The 18,840-nt window shown below is 41.6% G+C and overlaps 1 protein-coding gene across 6 annotated transcripts in view; it reads right to left on the bottom strand.

Moving 5' to 3' along the window:
- LOC18428170 (Major facilitator superfamily protein) overlaps positions 1-18,840 on the bottom strand; it is a 73,620-nt gene that overhangs the window by 20,002 nt on the left and 34,778 nt on the right. For 2 of the 6 annotated variants that reach the window (XR_016042999.1, XR_016043000.1), the window contains exons 8-9: positions 5,849-5,995; positions 5,671-5,763 (exon numbers count right to left, since the gene is read on the bottom strand). Coding sequence is in view for 2 of the 6 variants with exons in the window: in XM_011622852.3 (XP_011621154.1) it covers positions 5,690-5,763; positions 5,849-5,995 (221 nt within the window). In the remaining 4 variants the exon portion in view is untranslated. Of the gene's footprint in view, positions 1-5,670; positions 5,764-5,848; positions 6,059-18,840 lie in introns of all 6 variants that reach the window. The other 4 variants (XM_011622852.3, XM_020663564.2, XR_016043002.1 and 1 more) reach the window with 3 other exon arrangements.

The following is an 18,840-nucleotide window of genomic DNA, read 5'->3' as shown; positions in this document are numbered from 1 at the left end:
AAGGAAAAAACGTTATTATATGTGGACAGACAATATTTTGGGAACAGGGGCGTTTTGTTTTCCTCAACCATTTCATAGTGAAGAACAGCCCAGCTCAGTCCGCTCCTAGATTCACAGGTGACGGAAATTTGTAACCCCACGTATCAACAAAATGATGCTAAACTTTCCTCACCCCATAAAAAAAAGAAATGTTTTTCCCCTACTTATAAATGATGCAAGGACCTCGTTGGAATAGTTCAGCCATCTGAATAGGGCCTAATTGAACAAACTTCACCGTACATTCATATTTTTAAATAGACAAGAAGGTACAGTTTAGTAAAGCTGCTCGAATACATGTCATATCATAACCAGATTGCGCTTATAAACAACTGAAGAAAAATACGCATACATAATTCTAGGAACTGCAACAGTGAGTAGGAAATTAGACAAAGCATAGCATTTTATCTACCTTTAGAATTAATACATAAATATTTTCATGCTAACCAAGCAAAGTTCATAACTGAAAGAATAGAGCACAGTTTTTACACATGGGAATATCCATGAGAATAAAAAAGTACTTTATACTTTTAATTTCAAATTTTAGGCTAATGTGGGAGAGGGTGCATGGACTGAAAAAGAAATTCCAATAACTATAAGCTGTGAATAGTAATTACGTCAAGGGGAGAACCCATTGTTTCCAACTATTCAATAAGGCAAATAAAGATGGATATTTTTTTGACAATGGAGAAATATTGATAAATATTGACAAAAGGTTCGCATAAGAAGAGCGAGAAAGGCAGCCCACAAAAAGAAATGTTATAGTATAAACATAGTCTGAAAAATCCAAAAAATAATGATTCACGTGTGAAAGTATGCTTTGACAATGAAAGAATAAAGTTTGGGATAGAGCATGAGGGAGGGCACGAAAGACAGAAAGAAGAGATGAATATTATGAAGGGGAGAAGCAAGGGAGAGCAACTAACAAGCAGTGAAGAAATAGAGAGAAAAGGCTTCGGAGAGGGTCATCCCACAAGTCGGGAGCACAGAGTAAGACAAAAGGCAACCAACAAATCGAAGGTGAAATAGGGATGGTGGAAGCCCACAACCCGGGACTCAGATCAATATTGGGAAAGAGGGCCCAGGGCTTTACTGAAAGAAAACAAAAAGAAAGAGAGACTGCAAAACAGTAAGGAGAGTGAAAGAAGAAGGGAAGGCAGGAACATGAAAGTCTTAGTTGAGAGACATGGGGATAGTATGAAGATAGATGTTTAGAAGGAGAGGGGGCGAAGGAAAGAGAGGGTTGAGAGAGAGAGAGAGAGATGGGAAGAAAGGTTAGAAGGAGAAAAGTGGAGAGAGAAAAGAGAGGGAGGGGATGGGGTTGTGACAAAGAGATGGGAAGTATGGTTGGAAGGAAGGTAGAGATCTAAGATACTACGAAACTAACGCGAAAAACCAAATGTTGGGATATCATTGAAGGGCCCATGCTGGCAGCTCCCTCCTGGGCTAAACCATATGCATCCCTCTCATCAAATATGATGGAAGCCGACTTGAAGATGCCTGCAAAATGAAAAACACAGTCAAAGACGGGATCCAAGCGCCAGGGACACTGGTTACCATCATTGGCACAATGGATTATGTTGGCATTGTCTCTTTTTACCGTGAGAAAATCACCCCAACTAGAATCAAACCTAGACAGCCCTTCAAGTGGATTACTAGCTTCATCCCAGGAGGAGTCAAGTCTGCTTAGAAGGTCAGAGAAGAAGGAAATAAAGTGCAATTGCTATCTCAAAAAATGCCCCCAAGCCACATAGCAATCATCAAAGTTTAGTTTGATGGAGCCTTGAATAGTTGGAGTCCACCGAGATTAACTGGATGCTCATAGTTGTGTTCCGTTTTGGCTAAATGTGTGAGAGGATTGAAGAGAGCTAACAAGTCTTCAAGCTTTGGTGTCAATAACCGGTCTTTCGCAAGTAGTGTTCCATACTAGAGTTCAAGGTGGATCCCAAGCATTGTGAGACAGTGGCATTGGAATTTGCAACACAAAAAATTTTAGACCAAGTAGATTTTATGGGCTAGTGACCTATCCATGAGTCCAACCAGAAAAGAACCATGTCTCCTCTACTTACTTTAAACCTTATGGAAGCCAAAAACTACTACCAAGAGGCCTGAATGCTTTTGTAGATTCCAGACAAGTATTGCTTAGGTCTCTTTAATAGAAACCATCCAAGATGATCCGCCCAATATTCACGAAGAATCATCTGTCTCCAAAAAGTAAGGGGTGATTGGAAACATGCCACCACCGCTTAATAAGGTGATGTCAACACATCTCACATATGTTGATGTGGCCCACACGTCACCGATCACATATGTGTTGTTTTATAAATGGCATAAAAAGGTATCTTAACAAATGGGGTGCACATGGGATGGCTTCTATAAAGGGCATAGGGTTTGAGATTTTGATCTAAATCCTAGGGCTTCAAGGCAATAATATATCCACGTGCATGACACTTGACATGCTCTCCTTCATCACATCGAAATCCCATGTGCTGGAGAGAGAGAGAGAGAGAGAGAGAGAGAGAGAGAGAGAGAGAGAGAGAGAGAGAGAGAGAGAGAGAGAGAGAGAGAGAATTCCTAGATTTCACATTTCAAACTTAAGAAGAGAAAATTATTACATAGGGTCAAATCCATGTCTACATGATCTCTCTCTCTCTCTCTTAATTTGAATTTTTCATTATGGGCAATTATGTCTTTGTGCAAAATTCAAATTTAATTAACTGGATTTAACCTTGATCATGGCATCGTTCATTGGTTGGAAAATTTAGTTCAAAATAGGAGGGAAATTCGGGTTGATTTTCGTCAAGAGATAATGGGGTTAATTTCCAGCTCTTGATCCATAATAGCTAACAAGAGATTAGATGGCTACGATGAAGCATCTCTCACCCCATAGATTTCCTAGATCAGGGGCCCTAGATGATCCTTATAAGAAAATTCTACACATTTTCACCCAAAGCCTATAAACAAGGGTCATCTCTCACTCTTCAAACTATTCAACACAAAGCAATGTTATAATGTAAGTGTGAAACTAGAGAGAGAAAGAGAGGTGGCATGCCCCATTGACAGAGAGAAAGAGAGAGAGAGAGATTCGTCTTAGATAGAGAGAGAAATCCATGGCCACACTAGCTTAAACCCTTGTTCCCCCATCTTCACCATGGTCCTTGGCACTCACCTTGGAGCTCCATGCCTCACCCAAAGCCTATAAACAAGGGTCATCTCTCACTCTTCAAACTATTCAACACAAAGCAATGTTATAATGTAAGTGTGAAACTAGAGAGAGAAAGAGAGGTGGCATGTCCCATTGACAGAGAGAAAGAGAGAGAGAGAGATTCGTCTTAGATAGAGAGAGAAATCCATGGCCACACTAGCTTAAACCCTTGTTCCCCCATCTTCACCATGGTCCTTGGCACTCACCTTGGAGCTCCATGCCTCACCCAAAGCCTATAAACAAGGGTCATCTCTCACTCTTCAAACTATTCAACACAAAGCAATGTTATAATGTAAGTGTGAAACTAGAGAGAGAAAGAGAGGTGGCATGCCCAATTGATAGAGAGAAAGAGAGAGAGAGAGAGAGATTCGTCTTAGATAGAGAGAGAAATCTATGGCCACACTAGCTTAAACCCTTGTTCCGTCATCTTCACCATGGTCCTTGGCACTCACCTTGGAGCTCCATGCCTCACCCAAAGCCTATAAACAAGGGTCATCTCTCACTCTTCAAACTATTCAACACAAAGCAATGTTATAATGTAAGTGTGAAACTAGAGAGAGAAAGAGAGGTGGCATGCCCCATTGATTGAGACAAAGAGAGAGAGACAGATTCGTCTTAGATAGAGAGAGAAATCCATGGCCACACTAGCTTAAACCCTTGTTCCCCCATCTTCACCATGGTCCTTGGCACTCACCTTGGAGCTCCATGCCACCATCAAGCCATCCTCATTTTGTTGTAATCTATTACAAATCATCATTTCCAACAAGGTACTTACTCTGTTACGGTGCTTTTTGGTTCATATTTTCAAGCCCACATTATGCTTGAAAAGCCCATAGTACACCCCATGGTTCTAGATAAAAACTAGATCAATTTTGAATCACGTACCTACCATTTTTTTTACTCTCTTGCTTCTGCAAAACAGTCCCCAAAGTAATCCTAGAATGGGTGTCTGAAGTTGCTTTTCTGCTTCCCATAATTTGAATAGTGTGATAGGGCTTAGATCTCTTGTGCCATCTCTGGAAAAAGGTCAAGACTGACTCCCAAGAGGTTCATCAAACTTCGAAGCTCCGCTGTTTGAAAGGCAATTACAGCCTATTCTGAGTTCTCGGCCAATATTAGTTAGATCAAGTCAATGACTAGGGTTATGGGAAGATCTCTGGTTGGGATCCCTTTTCTGGTTGGGATCTCTTACCTTCCCCAATCTACTCCTTGCTGCAACCAGAAAGCCATGGGCACCTCCTACCTCGACTGCGTGGCGATCACATGTTCTGAGTCTCCAAGACTTCAAATCTCACCGACCAAGAAACCTCGGACCATGCTTCTCTCCTCAGAAGCCTCCACAACCAGTACATCCAGGGGCATGGCCACGGCAAAATCAAATGGGCCCCAAACAGTTCGGGCTCTTTCTCAGTTGCCTCTTCCTGTAAGGCCATGACCTACCACGAACAGGCCTTAGTGGTGGGATCAAGAGCGGGGATTACCACTGCGCCCCACCCTCCTCCTCCTCCCACGTGGACCATCTCCTTTGGTCCACTCAATCTATTTCTAGATGTTCACATCAGTCCCCACCTGCCCTATTGGAATCATGGATTCACCCACGTCAAAGCCCTTTCCTTGCCAACTGGTCTCAAAGTTTCCAATTTAAGTTGGAGGAGACTCTCATAGTCAAAGAAGACTCATTTAAATGTAACAAACTGGGAAAACAATTTCTCCGCTTGTCTATGGAGATTGGATTATATTTCCAACCATCTTTTTGAGATTTGCATCTCTTTGCATGCATCTTTCCAACACTCATGTGGAGAAACCAATTCCTGAGCTAACTCCCCCACTAAAGATGGAGCCAACAAAACTAGATTGCTCATTCAAATAATAGCCTCTTGAGAAACACTTTGCTAAATGTTTTAGTACAAACATACTAACAAACAGATTGCATATTTTAACAAAGATTAAGTTGTACATATTTGCTCATTAATGGAAACAGCCAACTTTTATCCAAAACAAAAACAGCTGCTCATGACTATAGATATACCATTAGAACAATCACAACAGCTCATCTAATTGTTATTAATTAAACCCATAAATGCCCGACAAGATAGAGGTTAGGACCATATGAAGCATCTAGACCCAGCCTAGCAAAGTAACCCTCACAAGGAGGCTAGAAACTCCGAGAAGTTCATGTTCAATGAGAGCCCCATTAACCAACAGATGGCTTATACTTGCTGAGAGGATTACATCATACTCGACATGGATGAATCATGAAGCTTGCATTATGGTCAAATTGTATAGATATTCTTTCCATTTGGTGCAAAAACTATATTTGGTGAACATGGAAAGAACACTCAATCTGAGTGTCAAGAATGAGGCATATATATGCATTTTGTTCCTGCCAATTAAAGGAACATGACCAATAGAATAACTACTATAGTTACCTTAAACCATATCACCTACCATTCCCAAGTAGCTACCCACAAGAAGCTTTTGTCTCCCTTCCCTATCCATCAAGTAAAGAGAAAAGAGAGCACCTGAAAACAACTACACAATGACATAAACACCTCACAAGAAACTACAGGCCAAAGAAATAAATAAGAACTGTGCCTGGTGCATCACCTGCAAAGTTCGTGAGACCAACTAGTAGACTTGCTAATGCACCATCCGTAATGCCAACATCATGAAATGTCAATGACGAAAAGTAGAGGACTCCATTAATTCCTGCAAATTGTTGAAGTGCAAAAAGCATCCCTCCAATGGCAGCAACTGCGGTCAAACACAAAGAGAATTCACTGATGTAGCTCTTCACAACGAGCGAGACTATTTATTCTGAAAAGTAAATTAGTGCCCAAGTACATCACCATTATCAAGTACCTAATACGAGTCCAAAACAACAATTGACTCCATTCATGAGTTACTAAGTGACATCATGTATCAATAGAGTGCAGTAATTCATGATTAAATCTTGATAATCAAAGCAGCTTTGAAAGACAATAATGCTTAGCCTCCTCTTTCAAAGAAAATCTAAGATGGGAGGACCACAGTCCAATAATTAGGTAGAAAATTGTCCAGTAAAAGGTTTCAGATTTGGTAGCTCAAAATCCTCTAAATTATATACGAATAGAAACAAAAATAGAAAGCAAGGATATTATTACCTTCCTTAAAAAGCAAGGATATTATTAACTTCCTTAAAAGTATTATTGTCCAAAGCCAAAATAAATACATCAATGCCTTAAATTTACATTGCTTCTAAAAGAGGGATCTAACTGGGTACACTTTTTAAAAAAAAATTCACAGAGTGTCCGGTTAGCCTACTTACAATGTGCTTTCGCTACAAATTTGCAGCGGAATATCAAAAAGGTGGCACAATCCCAAAATAAAATTGAGCACCAAATCAAATACAAAAACTCATGAGTCAATTGTACAAAAGTATAGCATATACATCAATTAAATTTTATTGCAAGCATAATATTATTTTTTTTACTATTTAAATAACCAGTAATTGACGAGAGGTTTTATTGCAAGCATAATTGAGAAATACATATGACAACACTTCGATCTAAGTGAAGCTCTTCATATGAACCAAATGGAAGGCTACAACTGCTTTATGGTCGCTCCGTAAAGACTTGGATACACATCAAATAAGTCATGCCTTCCTGGTGGCTGGCTCTCAATGATAGTTCCCTAATGTGGAAGCCAATTGCACAAGTAACAACATTTACAATTATTTTATCAAACATTTTGGGTGCCAACCAATGGGAAACATTAGCTGATAGTTTAGATCAGAGAACTAAGGGCAATAACACTTTGAAAATAGTGTTCTCACGGATCTAGAGCAACATCATATGATGAGGTAAGCTTATGTGCAAGATTTAGCATCAAGTCACAAGATAATGTGATATCTATGATGATACTCTGAATTCAACAACATATCAGCTCCAACTCAAATAAGTTGATTAAATATTTAATATGCCAGATGAGATAGTTCTCTATAGGTTTCATACCAGTTGGCCAAGGTAATGCACAAGATACTACCTCATATCATGGAATAATGCTCTCTGCAAATCAGCCACATATACATGACCACATGAGGCAACAAATCGAACAGTTTGACAGTACAATTACCCCCCTGAATTTTCCTTCAAGATTTCCGCAAAGAAGTGACAGCAATATGATGATCAAAAACTCCCAGGATTAGTTTGCATAATCGCTGAATTTCTAACTATGATCAACGTGTTGCACAATGGGAGACAAGATTTCATCAAAATGTAGGTGAAGGTTATACAACTAGATCAACTCAATTTCCATATGAAATGAAAGTTCAACCACAGCCATTATACATTCACCAAAGAACTCGATTGCAGCAGTTTGATCAAGATGAAGAGGTCTAATCGCTCAAAATATGTTGCTAAAATTGCAGTACAAAATAAGCAACGTTCACACATGATCATCAATCAATTTCATTACAAATCTGGGCAAATTGACCTCACGATCTTGATCCAACGGATATACATCAATCCTAGATGAAATAATGGTCAAATGAAGGTCTAAACGAGTATCAATGGCGTGAATAGCAGGTACAAAATCAGCCATAAAAATTCAATTACAAGGTACTTAAATCATGGAATTATAGATTGATTTTTGACATGGAAATCTGTTTTGCCCAAATCTGATATCAAAGATGGAATCAAATAGAAATTGCAGAGAATTTAGAAAGAATTGACCTCTGCTGAAATTGAAGAACTAATGGCTGTAATGAAGTGTTGCCTCCACAGAGCTTGATCTATGCGTGAAGCATGGCAGCATCACAAATTAATGAAGATGAATTGGGCTGTGATTTCTAAAGAGAGTGGTTGAAGATGAATTGGCAGGCCATAAGGGAAAACTCAACTCAATCATGGGTTTCCACCATGACGGACCAGAAGGACCAGCCCACAAGTTTCTAACTGCTGACGCGTCTAGCAGGTTCAAGGTGAGACCCAAAGGACACAGGGAACTTCTTAGTCTCTTCTCCTCTCCCTCTTTCCAAGACAAGCCCCCCCTGGGACACCCCCTCTGCCCCTCTAATCTCTTGCCCTAGGAGCTCTTCTAGGCTGGCCTCCTCCCCCCACTCTTGTACTAATCCATGAAGTTCGTTTCAAGAAACATCAAGGGACTGGGTCAAGAGCCCAAGAAGAATGTTGTCAAAGACCTCGTTCTCAAACTCTCTCCCACTGTTTTGGAACTTGTGGAAACCAAACAACCAGAGCCCACCTTGCAGCTCATCTGCCAAATTTAGGGACATAAACCTACTCAGTGGGTAGCTTTACCGGCGAATGGAGCTTCAGGTGGCATTTGGGTGGTTTGGAACCCACTAGAACATACTCTCATTTCCTCTCACTTAGGGAATTTCTCGGTTACCATTCTACTCTCTAGTATTCCTGCCGGATCCCTCTGGAAATTCACGACCCTCTATGGGCCTAACATCTCGCTCAGACCCAAACTCTGGTCCGAATTGGATCACATTGCAGCTCGACCACACCCCTTGTGGTGGCTGGGAGGAGACTTCAACGTCACGCGTTGGTCCTATGAGCGAAACTCTTCTACCTTCATATGCTAGGACATGAGGGATTTCGCTGATTTCATCACCAAGAATGAACTCATCGATATCCCTCTTCAAGGCAGCCAATTCACCTGGTCCAACCACTCTCCCAATCCCACCCTCTCAAAACTTGATCGTTTCCTCTTTTTCACCAGCTGGGAGGAACGTTTCCCTGGATCCATTGCTCTCGCCTTACCCAAACCAGTGTCTAACCACTATCCTATCCTTCTGAATACAAACGTTGTGCAAGGAGGGCCCAAACCCTTTCGGTTTGAACTGGCTTGGTTACAAGAGACATCCCTTGTTTCTTTAATACCTACCTGGTGGGCCTCTTTTTCACCTCAGGTTAGGGGTAGAGCCGGGTACAGACTACAGACTAAAGTTCAGCTCCTTAAAACTTTCCTCAAAACCTGGAGCAAAACCCTCCCCGGCAATTACTCCAAAACCAAATCTCTCCTCCTGGACTCTATCAGAAACCTTTACCACCTTGAAGAAACAAGAGCCCTAGACACCTCGAAACTTAACCTCAGAGCTCAAACCAAACTTGACTACCTGGCAACCCTCAAAATAGAAGAGATCTTCTAGCAACAAGACCTTGAATAATGGTTAAAAGTCGAAGACTTCAACACCGCTTTCTTCCATCGCATAGCCAATTGTCGCAGAAGGGACAACACCATCTCAACTCTCAGAGTTAACAACAGCCTTCTGGACCAACCAGCACAAATTGAGCAGGCCATCCTAGAGTTTTTCAAAACCTTATACACTGCCTCGACTGGCCCCAGGCTTAGAATGGCCGACCTAGATTTCTTGCCTCTCTCAGAAGACTTAGCTGCCTCGTTAGAGCAACCTTTCTCTGAGGCTGAAATCTTACAAGAGCCCCTGGCCTTAACGGTTTCCCGATTGCACCCTTCAAAACTTTCTGGAGCACTTTTAGAATTGATTTCCTGAATTTCTTCGATGAATTTTCCTTAGAGGAATCATCCATAAAGCTCTTAATACCACCTTCATTGCCCTAGTACCCAAAGTTCAAGGGGCAGAGGAAATCAAGGACTTTCGCTCTATCAGCCTCCTAAACTCTACTTACAAAATTCTTGCAAAGGTCCTAGCCTCTCAACTCCAGCTTTTACTTCCCACTGTTATCTCTTCCTCCCACCCGCCTTCATTCAAAATAGACAGATTTTGGATGGGGTCCTCATAGCCAACGAGTGCCTTCACTCGAGGCACTTAGTCAAGAAACTAGAACTAATTTCAAAATTGACGCGAAAAAAGCCTACGACCACGTCGACTGGTCCATCTTGGATGAAACCATGGGGAGAATGGGTTTCAGAAATCGATGAAAGAATTAGATGAGAGGTTGTTACTCTCACCACCATTTGTCCATCCTCATCAATGGGTCACCGAAAGGATACTTCCCTCCTCACAGGAGACTCCGCCAAGGGGATCCCCTCTCCCCTTTTCTCTTTGCCATTGCTGCGGAAGTTTTCTCTAGATCCCTCTCCCGCCTTTACCAGTCTTGCCTCCTCTCTGGCTTCTCTACTACTTCTCAGAGCCCCACGGTGTCACACCTACAATACGTCGATGACACCCTCGTCTTCCTTGACGCCTCTCGAGAAGAAACCGACACACGCAAACTCTTCCTCTTGTGCTTTCAGAAAGCTACAGGGTTCAAGGTTAACATGATGAAATCCAAAATGATGGGAGTAGCTATGTCAAAAGCAAAAGTTGTCGCGATCATCCCTGATTGAGAATGTAAAGTGGAAGACCTCCCTTCCACTTACCTGGGCCTACCTTTGGGCTTGGGGAAACGTAAAACGAGCCTTTGGTCTCAAGTCTTAGATAAGGTAGACAGACGCCTGGCAACTTGGAAAGGTAGATACCTCTCCCCTGCAAGAAGAGTTACCCTCATCAAAGCGACTTTGGCAAACATCCCAGTTTACTTCATGTCCCTGTTTCAGATGCCAGTCCAGGTGTCTAACCGCATAGAACAACTGATGAGAAATTTTCTCTGGTCAGGACAGGCAGAGAAGAACAAGTTTCACCTCGTTGCCTGGGACATTGTTTGCCTTACCTAGAAAGCAAGGGGGTCTTGGCATTCCTACCCTCAAAAAACAAAACACTGCCCTTCTAAGCAATGGTGATGGCGCTTAGCCATTCAACCAGACTCCCTCTGGGCTCAGGTGCTATGCAACAAATACCATATCCAAGAGGGTGCCAGAGAGTATACAGAAACACAGAGCTTCAGGGGTGTGGCTGTCTTTAGCCTCCTCTCTGCCCCAGCTCAGAAGGCACCTTAGATTCCATGCCCGAGAAGGCCGCAGGGTCAAGTTTTGAATTGACCTCGGCTCGGTAGTTCCCCTCTGTGCAAGGTCTTCCCTACCCTTTCCTCTCACTTCCTCCAGCTTTCTGGGAGTGATAATCTAATCTAGAACCTCTCCCCCTCTGATCTTTTCACTGTTACCTCTTTCTACAAGAGACTTACCCAATGCCCAACCTTTCCCCTCAACCCCACCTGTATCTCGTCAAAAGTGTGGTCCACCATTGCCCCACTTAAAATTCAGTTCTTCAATTGGATCGCCTGCTCGCAGAGAGCCCTCTCTATCGACCAACTCCAAAAACGAGGTCTCTCTACACCCAATAGATGTGCTCTCTGTCTTTGAGAGGAGGAATCCAACCCTCACCTTTTCATTCATTGTGAATTCTCCCATACTATTTGGTCCCTATTGCTTCAATTTTTTGGTATCCATTGGGTCTCGTCACCCACGATCAGAGCCTTGATCTCCTATAACTTTGAAGCCCAGTGGCCTCTGGCTTGAAAAACCTTATAGAAGGCCGCGGTGGCTGCAACCATTTGGACCTTATGGCTTGAAAGGAACAACCATATTTTCAATGGTGCCCACCTTTCAGCACTAGCTGTCTTCCACAAGGTTGTCTCGCTGACTACCTTTTGGGCTTCTAACCACAAGACCTTCTCTGGCCTATCTCGGAACACCCTTCACTCCCATTGGAAGAATGCCCTCATCCACATGCCCTCAAAACCTTCAAGAGCGAGCAACTGGCAGCCACCACCAGTTGGCAGCATCAAGTTAAACATTGGTAGTTGCTCTCGCGGTAACCCAAGCCCTTCAGGCGTTGGGGGGTTTTTAGAGATTGCCAGCGAAATGTTCTCTTCACCTTCTGTGTGCACCTTGGGACTTTTGACTGCCAAAATGCTGAAGCTGCAGCCCTTCTTTTGGGCATGAGATTTCGCACCCCTTTCTGGGGCACTCGTCTGATTGTGGAAGGAGACTCTTTGAACACCATTTCTTAGGCAAGCGGCTTGTCCCCCCCACCTTGGCAACTGTCTTCCATTTTTGATGAAATTACCCACCTTTGTAGGGATACGAGCGTCTTATGCCAGCAAGCCAGGAGGACGTCCAAATATCTCGTGGACCTACTAGCGAAGGAGGGAGCTAGCTTACATATGATTTCCAAGCCAGGTCCAACTCCTTTTTTGTTCTAGACCACAGCCACACTAGATAGCCAGTCTTCTATTGCGCCAAGACACTGCTCAACCTTTTATTTTTCCTTTTCTCACTGTAAATCTTGTCTGTAGGGAGAATCTTATAAACCCATCTGCATGTAATTGACTGATGTATTTTTTACTGATTGCCACCCAGTGAGGGTGCTCTCAGTCCTACACTTTTTATAACCTCTACCTTTCTCTAGTAATACAATGTTAACAATTATCAAAAAAAGAAAAACAATGGTGAAACCCTAAGTGGTCAATGAAAATGAATTGGGCTATGATTTCTAGAGAGAGTGGGCTCTTTAGCATCGTGTGAGAAAGAGGGGATGAGTGCTCAAATTTGTACCAAGGCACCCCTATATATAGTGTAATAAAAAGCGAAACCCATGAGTCTGAAAAATTCTTGTGCGCATGCTTGTAGGAGGCAATTTGAATCATTGATTTGTGTGGACCTTTTATGTGAAGTCTGAAGAGATTGGCTCAATCTTGGTCATCCAATCTCTAATCACCCAACCATGAGATGAGATGGATTCTATATACATCATCATCCATATTTCTTAAACCCTTTATTTCCTTTAAATAGATTTATTACCTCACCTAGTCGACATTATCAAACTACATTACCCTGGTAACCTCATCATATCCCCTCTGGACCATTTCTTCTAAAAGCCATGCGCACAAAATGCACAACTTAATAGTATACGCCATAGAAAAAGAGGGATGGAGAGGATGGCATCACCATGATGTCACCACATCAGGGTAAGTGCAAGGGCCAATGGTACCCACCCAATTGGGTCCATTTGGGTCCCAATTCAGGCCAGGGACTCATTCATCATTTCCTGAATTGTCTCACTAATGCAACTCAAGTCCATTTTTCCTCGGAAAACAATTTTCCAGAAATTTCAAAAGAAAACTTAAAAACCATTTTTAAAACTCTTCTTGATTTATTTAAAGAACTTGAAAAATTATATTTAAAGAAACTATGGAGCCGAAGTTTAAGATTTCATAAAATTATGGCACTCCACTCATTCGGTAAGCGAAGCGATAAAGACCATCCATCAACCAATTTGATGAAATGGACTTCACTCCATACATGGGTGAAAAATATTACAATGTACATGGCCGTACAAACATAAGGCCTTGAAATGGCCACAAAACCCAACATCTTCAGCCTGAAACACTAACTCTAAACACCACCCCAACATTCTCACATCATCTAAACAATGAAACAAATTAGAACATGTGAAAGGAACTTGGTTAATACAAATGAAAAAGGAAACCAGAATCAAGTGAAGAAAAAAATCAACTCCAGTGAACATGAGTATACAACAGCCACCTAGCCAATTCAAGCCATAATTTAGTGTTAATGTCAACATTGACTGCCTTTGGGCATGTCCAATCAATGTACCTCCAAAACAGATAAAAATTTTATTGTGTATTATAAGGGTAGATTAGGTTGTGATGTGTGGCAGCAGAATTTAATGCAGTGCAAAGGGCGAAAGCAAACAAACTGAAAATTAAGAGATTATCCTCCGCTCAGAGCTTCAGAGTGAATCCGCACCAAACAAGTTTATTCATGAGTCTAGAAAAGCCCCAATAATCGTTCTTTCCTCTTTTAATTGTCCAACAGTTATACATTTCCCGAAAAAAATAAATATTCTTACTTGCTCCATAAGAAATCCATTCACTATTGGACCCTAGAGCTTCCATCTTCTCAAAAGCAAGCTTCGGACTCTATCCAACAATTTTCTACAACAAAAAGCACCCAAATATCCAAAGAAAACCAAAAACACTAAAAGACTAAATAACACCAAGTTCAGCTTCTTAAAACATATAATAAAATAAAAATATTAAGGGGCCGTTTGGGTATGTGGAAATCTATTACGTGACAATAGATTACAAGGAAATATGGCATTTACACTATTTGGGTACACTTTAATAGTAAGGAAATGGAAAGAGATTATCCAAGATTTCCCCAAAAACCACGAAATCGATTACGCAAGGTGAGGGGTGAAAAATCTATTACGAGGTTAGCAGGTAATCTTTGATAATCTTTCGTGTGCGTGTCTCTGCCCTATCTCTGCTTAAAACAACATTTCCCTATATACGTTGTATTGTATAATTATTAAGGTAGGTAGAAAGTAAATGTAAGGGATATAAAAAGGGAAATCTAAATTGATTTAAACAGGTGTACGAGGACAATTTTCTACTACTTCATATGATGCATCAATATCGCCATCTTTTTAATAAGGACCTAATGGAATTCGTAGCAGTTTTGGTTTCATGTTGCATTTGAAGTTTGATCCTTAATCAACTGGATTGTGGTCGACGTCTTTGCCACAAAGAGCATTCTTTGTTTGGTTTTGTGGCCTTTAAAGGACTAAAGAGGTTGTAAAAATGAAATTTTATGTTTGAATATGCACTTCAGTGGGAGTGTGTGTGTTAACTGACTAAGAGTTGTGTAAGGGCCGCAGTTTTCTCCCAAGCGAGTATCGCCACGTGAGAAGGGAGTAACGCCGGTTAGATAAGGAAAGAGCAGTGCAGACTGGAGTAGCGCCGGCTGGAGCAGCGCCAGCTGGAGCAGCGCCGGTTGGAGCATCACAGGTTGGATAAAGAGAGAGCAGCACCGGTTGGATAAGGAGAGAGAGCGTCGGCTGAAGCAACACCGGTTGGAGCAGCACCGGTTGGATAAGGAGAGAGCAGCGTCGGCTAGAACAACACCGGTTGGAGCAGCGCCGATTGGATAAGGAGAGAGCAACGCCAGTTGGAGCAGCACCGGTTGGATAAGGAGAGAGCGACGCCGACTGGAGTAACACCGGTTGGAGCAGCACCGATTGGATGAGAAGAGAGCAGCGCCGGTTGGATAAGGAGAAAGTAGAGCCGGTTGGATAAGGAGAGAGTAGCGTCGGTTGGAGCAGCGCCGGTTGGATAAAGAGAGGGTCGCGCCGGTTGGAGCAGCACCGGTTGGATGAGGAGAGAGTAGCATCGGTTGGTACAACGTCGGGAGTGTCTTAGTCAAATGTACAGCCTCTATACATGTCAGAGCCGCCCCGTACGTGTTAGAGCAATGAGTGATTGCGTCAGGGACAGTGTTTTCCAACCACGCTCTCTTTTTAAGTCTTGGGCAACACGGGTCTCTCCCATTTTTTTTCTCAACTTTTTTCCTCTCTAAAAGTTCACTGCTACCCCTTTAAAGACAGCCCACTGGTGAAGCCAAGGAAAGCCCATGAAGGCCATGAGTGAGGATTTGTGATACCGTGAGAAGTCAAGGAAGTGGGTTTAGCTTTATGCATCAATGACTTTTGTAAAATATTGAAATGGATTAGGTGATATAAAGGAAAATGTGAAGTATGAATTGGTTAACATGAGGTTGAAGTTTTAGTTTGTGCTTCTCAATGCCATGACTATTTTCACTACATGTATGATCCCTCTCTATTTATGGAAACTCATCAAATTGCTCATTGTGAGACTCCTTATGATGAACAAGGTTCCAAGCCCAAAGTGTAGCTTAGCTAGGAAATATTCAGTGCTCTTTAAAAGCATATTAACTTGAGAATATGAATTTACCAAACTGTGAATGTTTTTACATCTATATGTTCGATGACCAAATGGCATCCAAATAGGACCAAATCGGTCCCAAATGAAAGTCATGTGTGTATACTCCAAGTTTACTTTTTATGTCATGATATTATTTTGCATGGATAATAATATATGGCCCTAAATGTCGAGGCATGATACTGTTCACAGTCGCTGTTATTTCCAGCAATTGTGGCCCTCTTTGGGCAATGCTTTTGACCTAGTTAATGGTGTCCAAAAACCTTGAAATTATCGCCATTGGAAAGGTTTATGAATGTACTTAAAGTTACATGTTTTGAGATTTTTGAAACTCCCCACGGTTTTGAGCTATGAAAATGCGCAAACACGTCACTGTGCACTGTTGCAGGGAAATTTCCAGCAACTAATTCTCACCTTGTACTGACCTTTCGACCCATCAAATGGCACCCAAATTTCTTCAAATCACTGATTTTGCGTAAAGAAATGTGTATTAGCTCAAGGTTTCATGTTTGAGGCATCTTAAGACTCCCCCTAAATCGGGAGCTACACCCTCACAAGAGGGGCATGTCACTATTATCTGCCATTGGGTAATTCTATGACCATGCGACGCTAAGTTAGATTGATATATGATAATTGTGAATGACATATGATAAATTCCATGAGAATTCCATAAAGATATGTGAATGATGTGGTGTAAACTGCACTTTGTGAGAAAAAGGGGTCACGAGAGCAATAATAATGAAATGAATTAACAATGAATGCCAATAATACTGAAAAAGCTTATGCGTAAATGCCCTGTGATAGCTTATGAAATGCATGTCTTTTGCTAAATGCTATGAAGTTATGATGAAATATAATTCATCTGTTATGAGGCAATGAATGGCCACTGCTTATATTGTTATTGACCACTAAGCGGTGGGACACTCACCGGTAGTGGATACTATTATGATGATGTGATGAATGGCCACTGTTTATATTGATATTGGTCACTACACAGTGGGACACTCACCGGTAGTGGATGCTACCATGATATTGCCTGCTACGCGATGGGACACTCAACGATAGTAAAGAAAGATATGCCGACATATCCTCTAACCTGCATAATGATAGGAACGGGTTAAGGGAGAAGATAAAGGGTCGCACCCTAGATTTATGAAATGATATGTGATTGATGTCTTGCAAGGTAAGGGCCCATCGAAACCCCAATGTGCGCTAGGGACTGTGTGAGTGTGTTGAGGGTATTACAAAGTGGATATCCCACTTGTCATTACCCTCCCTCTTATGTGATGGTAGAGGTCTTAAGCAATAGGATTGGCTTCGCCTGATGAATAGGGCCTCTACTGCGGGAATAAGTGATTTAGGGAATTTATAAGGAATGTTTAGCATTATAATGATGGAATGATTTATGATTTCACAAATTGAAGGCTCTAATGGCACTGATTTAGTGAGGACTGTCGTTTAAATGAAATGCTCATATTCGTTGTCTTGACTTGATTTGCATTTATGCTAAATTAGGAATTTATATTGATAAACTATACTGTTGTCACATATGGATAGAACCACCACAGATGCATAACACTAGACCTGCTTACTGGGCTGTATAGCTCATCCCATTATTTCTCCTCTCCTTGTAGATTGATAGCGGCAGGTATAGGGCTGGAAGTTCATGTTTGGCGGCTGGAAGACAAAGGTAGTGTTCTTGAAGAAGGTGCTTAGACCTTGTTTATGTCTGGGCTGTTTGGACCTGGTTTTGTTTTCTTCTTGGTGGATATGTGTAATATTGGGCCTAGATGCCCCAAACTAAATGTAATATTTTGGAAGATTTCTATATTATGGATTTTTTGGTGTATGGAACTGCCTATGTTCATCTACTTGTTGAGTTATTGTTTTAGTTCTTTCCTATGGTTTGCTCGATTTCTGAATATAAAGGCGTTGAGTCCACTGCTAGCGACAAACGTTACATTGGTTCACAAACCCGCGCTCGATTGCCCATCACAGCGTTGGGTACGGTGGTTGGGGGCAGGGTTGTGATAGGTAGAGCGGTTTATGGCCTTGGTTATTTATAAAATCTTTAGCCCTGGGCATGTAGCGCTACCGAGAAGGCTTTACAGTGGGTCATCCCTTGTTGAGGTCAGAGAGATGCCCAGAGAAGATGTTTGTAGACCAGGAGAACTGTGTGGTCTCCTATACGCGGTTGTGGACCAGTGAGAGCGAGGGCCAAAGCCTCAACAACCTTCAATACAGCATGTAAACATGACAGCCAGCTTGCTAAAAGCAACCTTATAGAGGAACACGTGTACATGTGCATAGAGAGAGCCCCCTTTGCACTTTAGTAACAAGTGTTGGACTCGCTATTAAAGGGGGCACTGCAATCCATATCCAAGATCAAGGTTCCATTGTTTCTTGTTCAACTTTGACAACCCAATCATAAGCCCTAGTATTGAGACTGTGGGTCATGGGTCCTTGTTGCTTGGATAAGAAAACAATAGTGGATCGTAGCTCTTAGGTCAAGTGGAGTGCCATTGTCGCTAATGTTGACCCATTGGTACCATTCCACTTCTAAAATATTTTATTTTGGTAACAGAAACGTTTTTATGATTTTCAAAAACAATTCAAAATTTAAAAAAAATTGCTTTCATTAAAAAGGGCATTTCTAAAAATTTCAGAACATGGAAGGACACATGTGGGGACCAAAGATTCGGCCCCCAAATGTGTGTGCCACCCATGTGTGGGACGTGTGGCCTTATGGGGACCACATAAAGTCCCTAGGGTGGAACACCCCATTTTTTTATTTATGTGCCACTTTTAATTAATAGTTTTAGTTAGTTAGAAATATTTTAAACTTAAAACAGATTTGATTTCTATCAAGTGAGAGTTATGTTTTGAAAATATTATTTTAATTAGGAGTTTGGTTGACCAAAACTCTAGTTATTTTGACTTCCTACAAATTTTCAAAAGATATTTGGAAGT

The sequence above is a fragment of the Amborella trichopoda genome, chromosome 10 (assembly GCF_054954075.1).
Source record: "Amborella trichopoda isolate Santa Cruz 75 chromosome 10, AtrichopodaSantaCruz75HAP2 v2.0, whole genome shotgun sequence".
Lineage (NCBI taxonomy): Eukaryota > Viridiplantae > Streptophyta > Magnoliopsida > Amborellales > Amborellaceae > Amborella > Amborella trichopoda.
The sequence above is the reverse complement of the archived record's forward strand: the minus strand, read 5'-3'. Positions and strand labels throughout refer to the sequence as shown.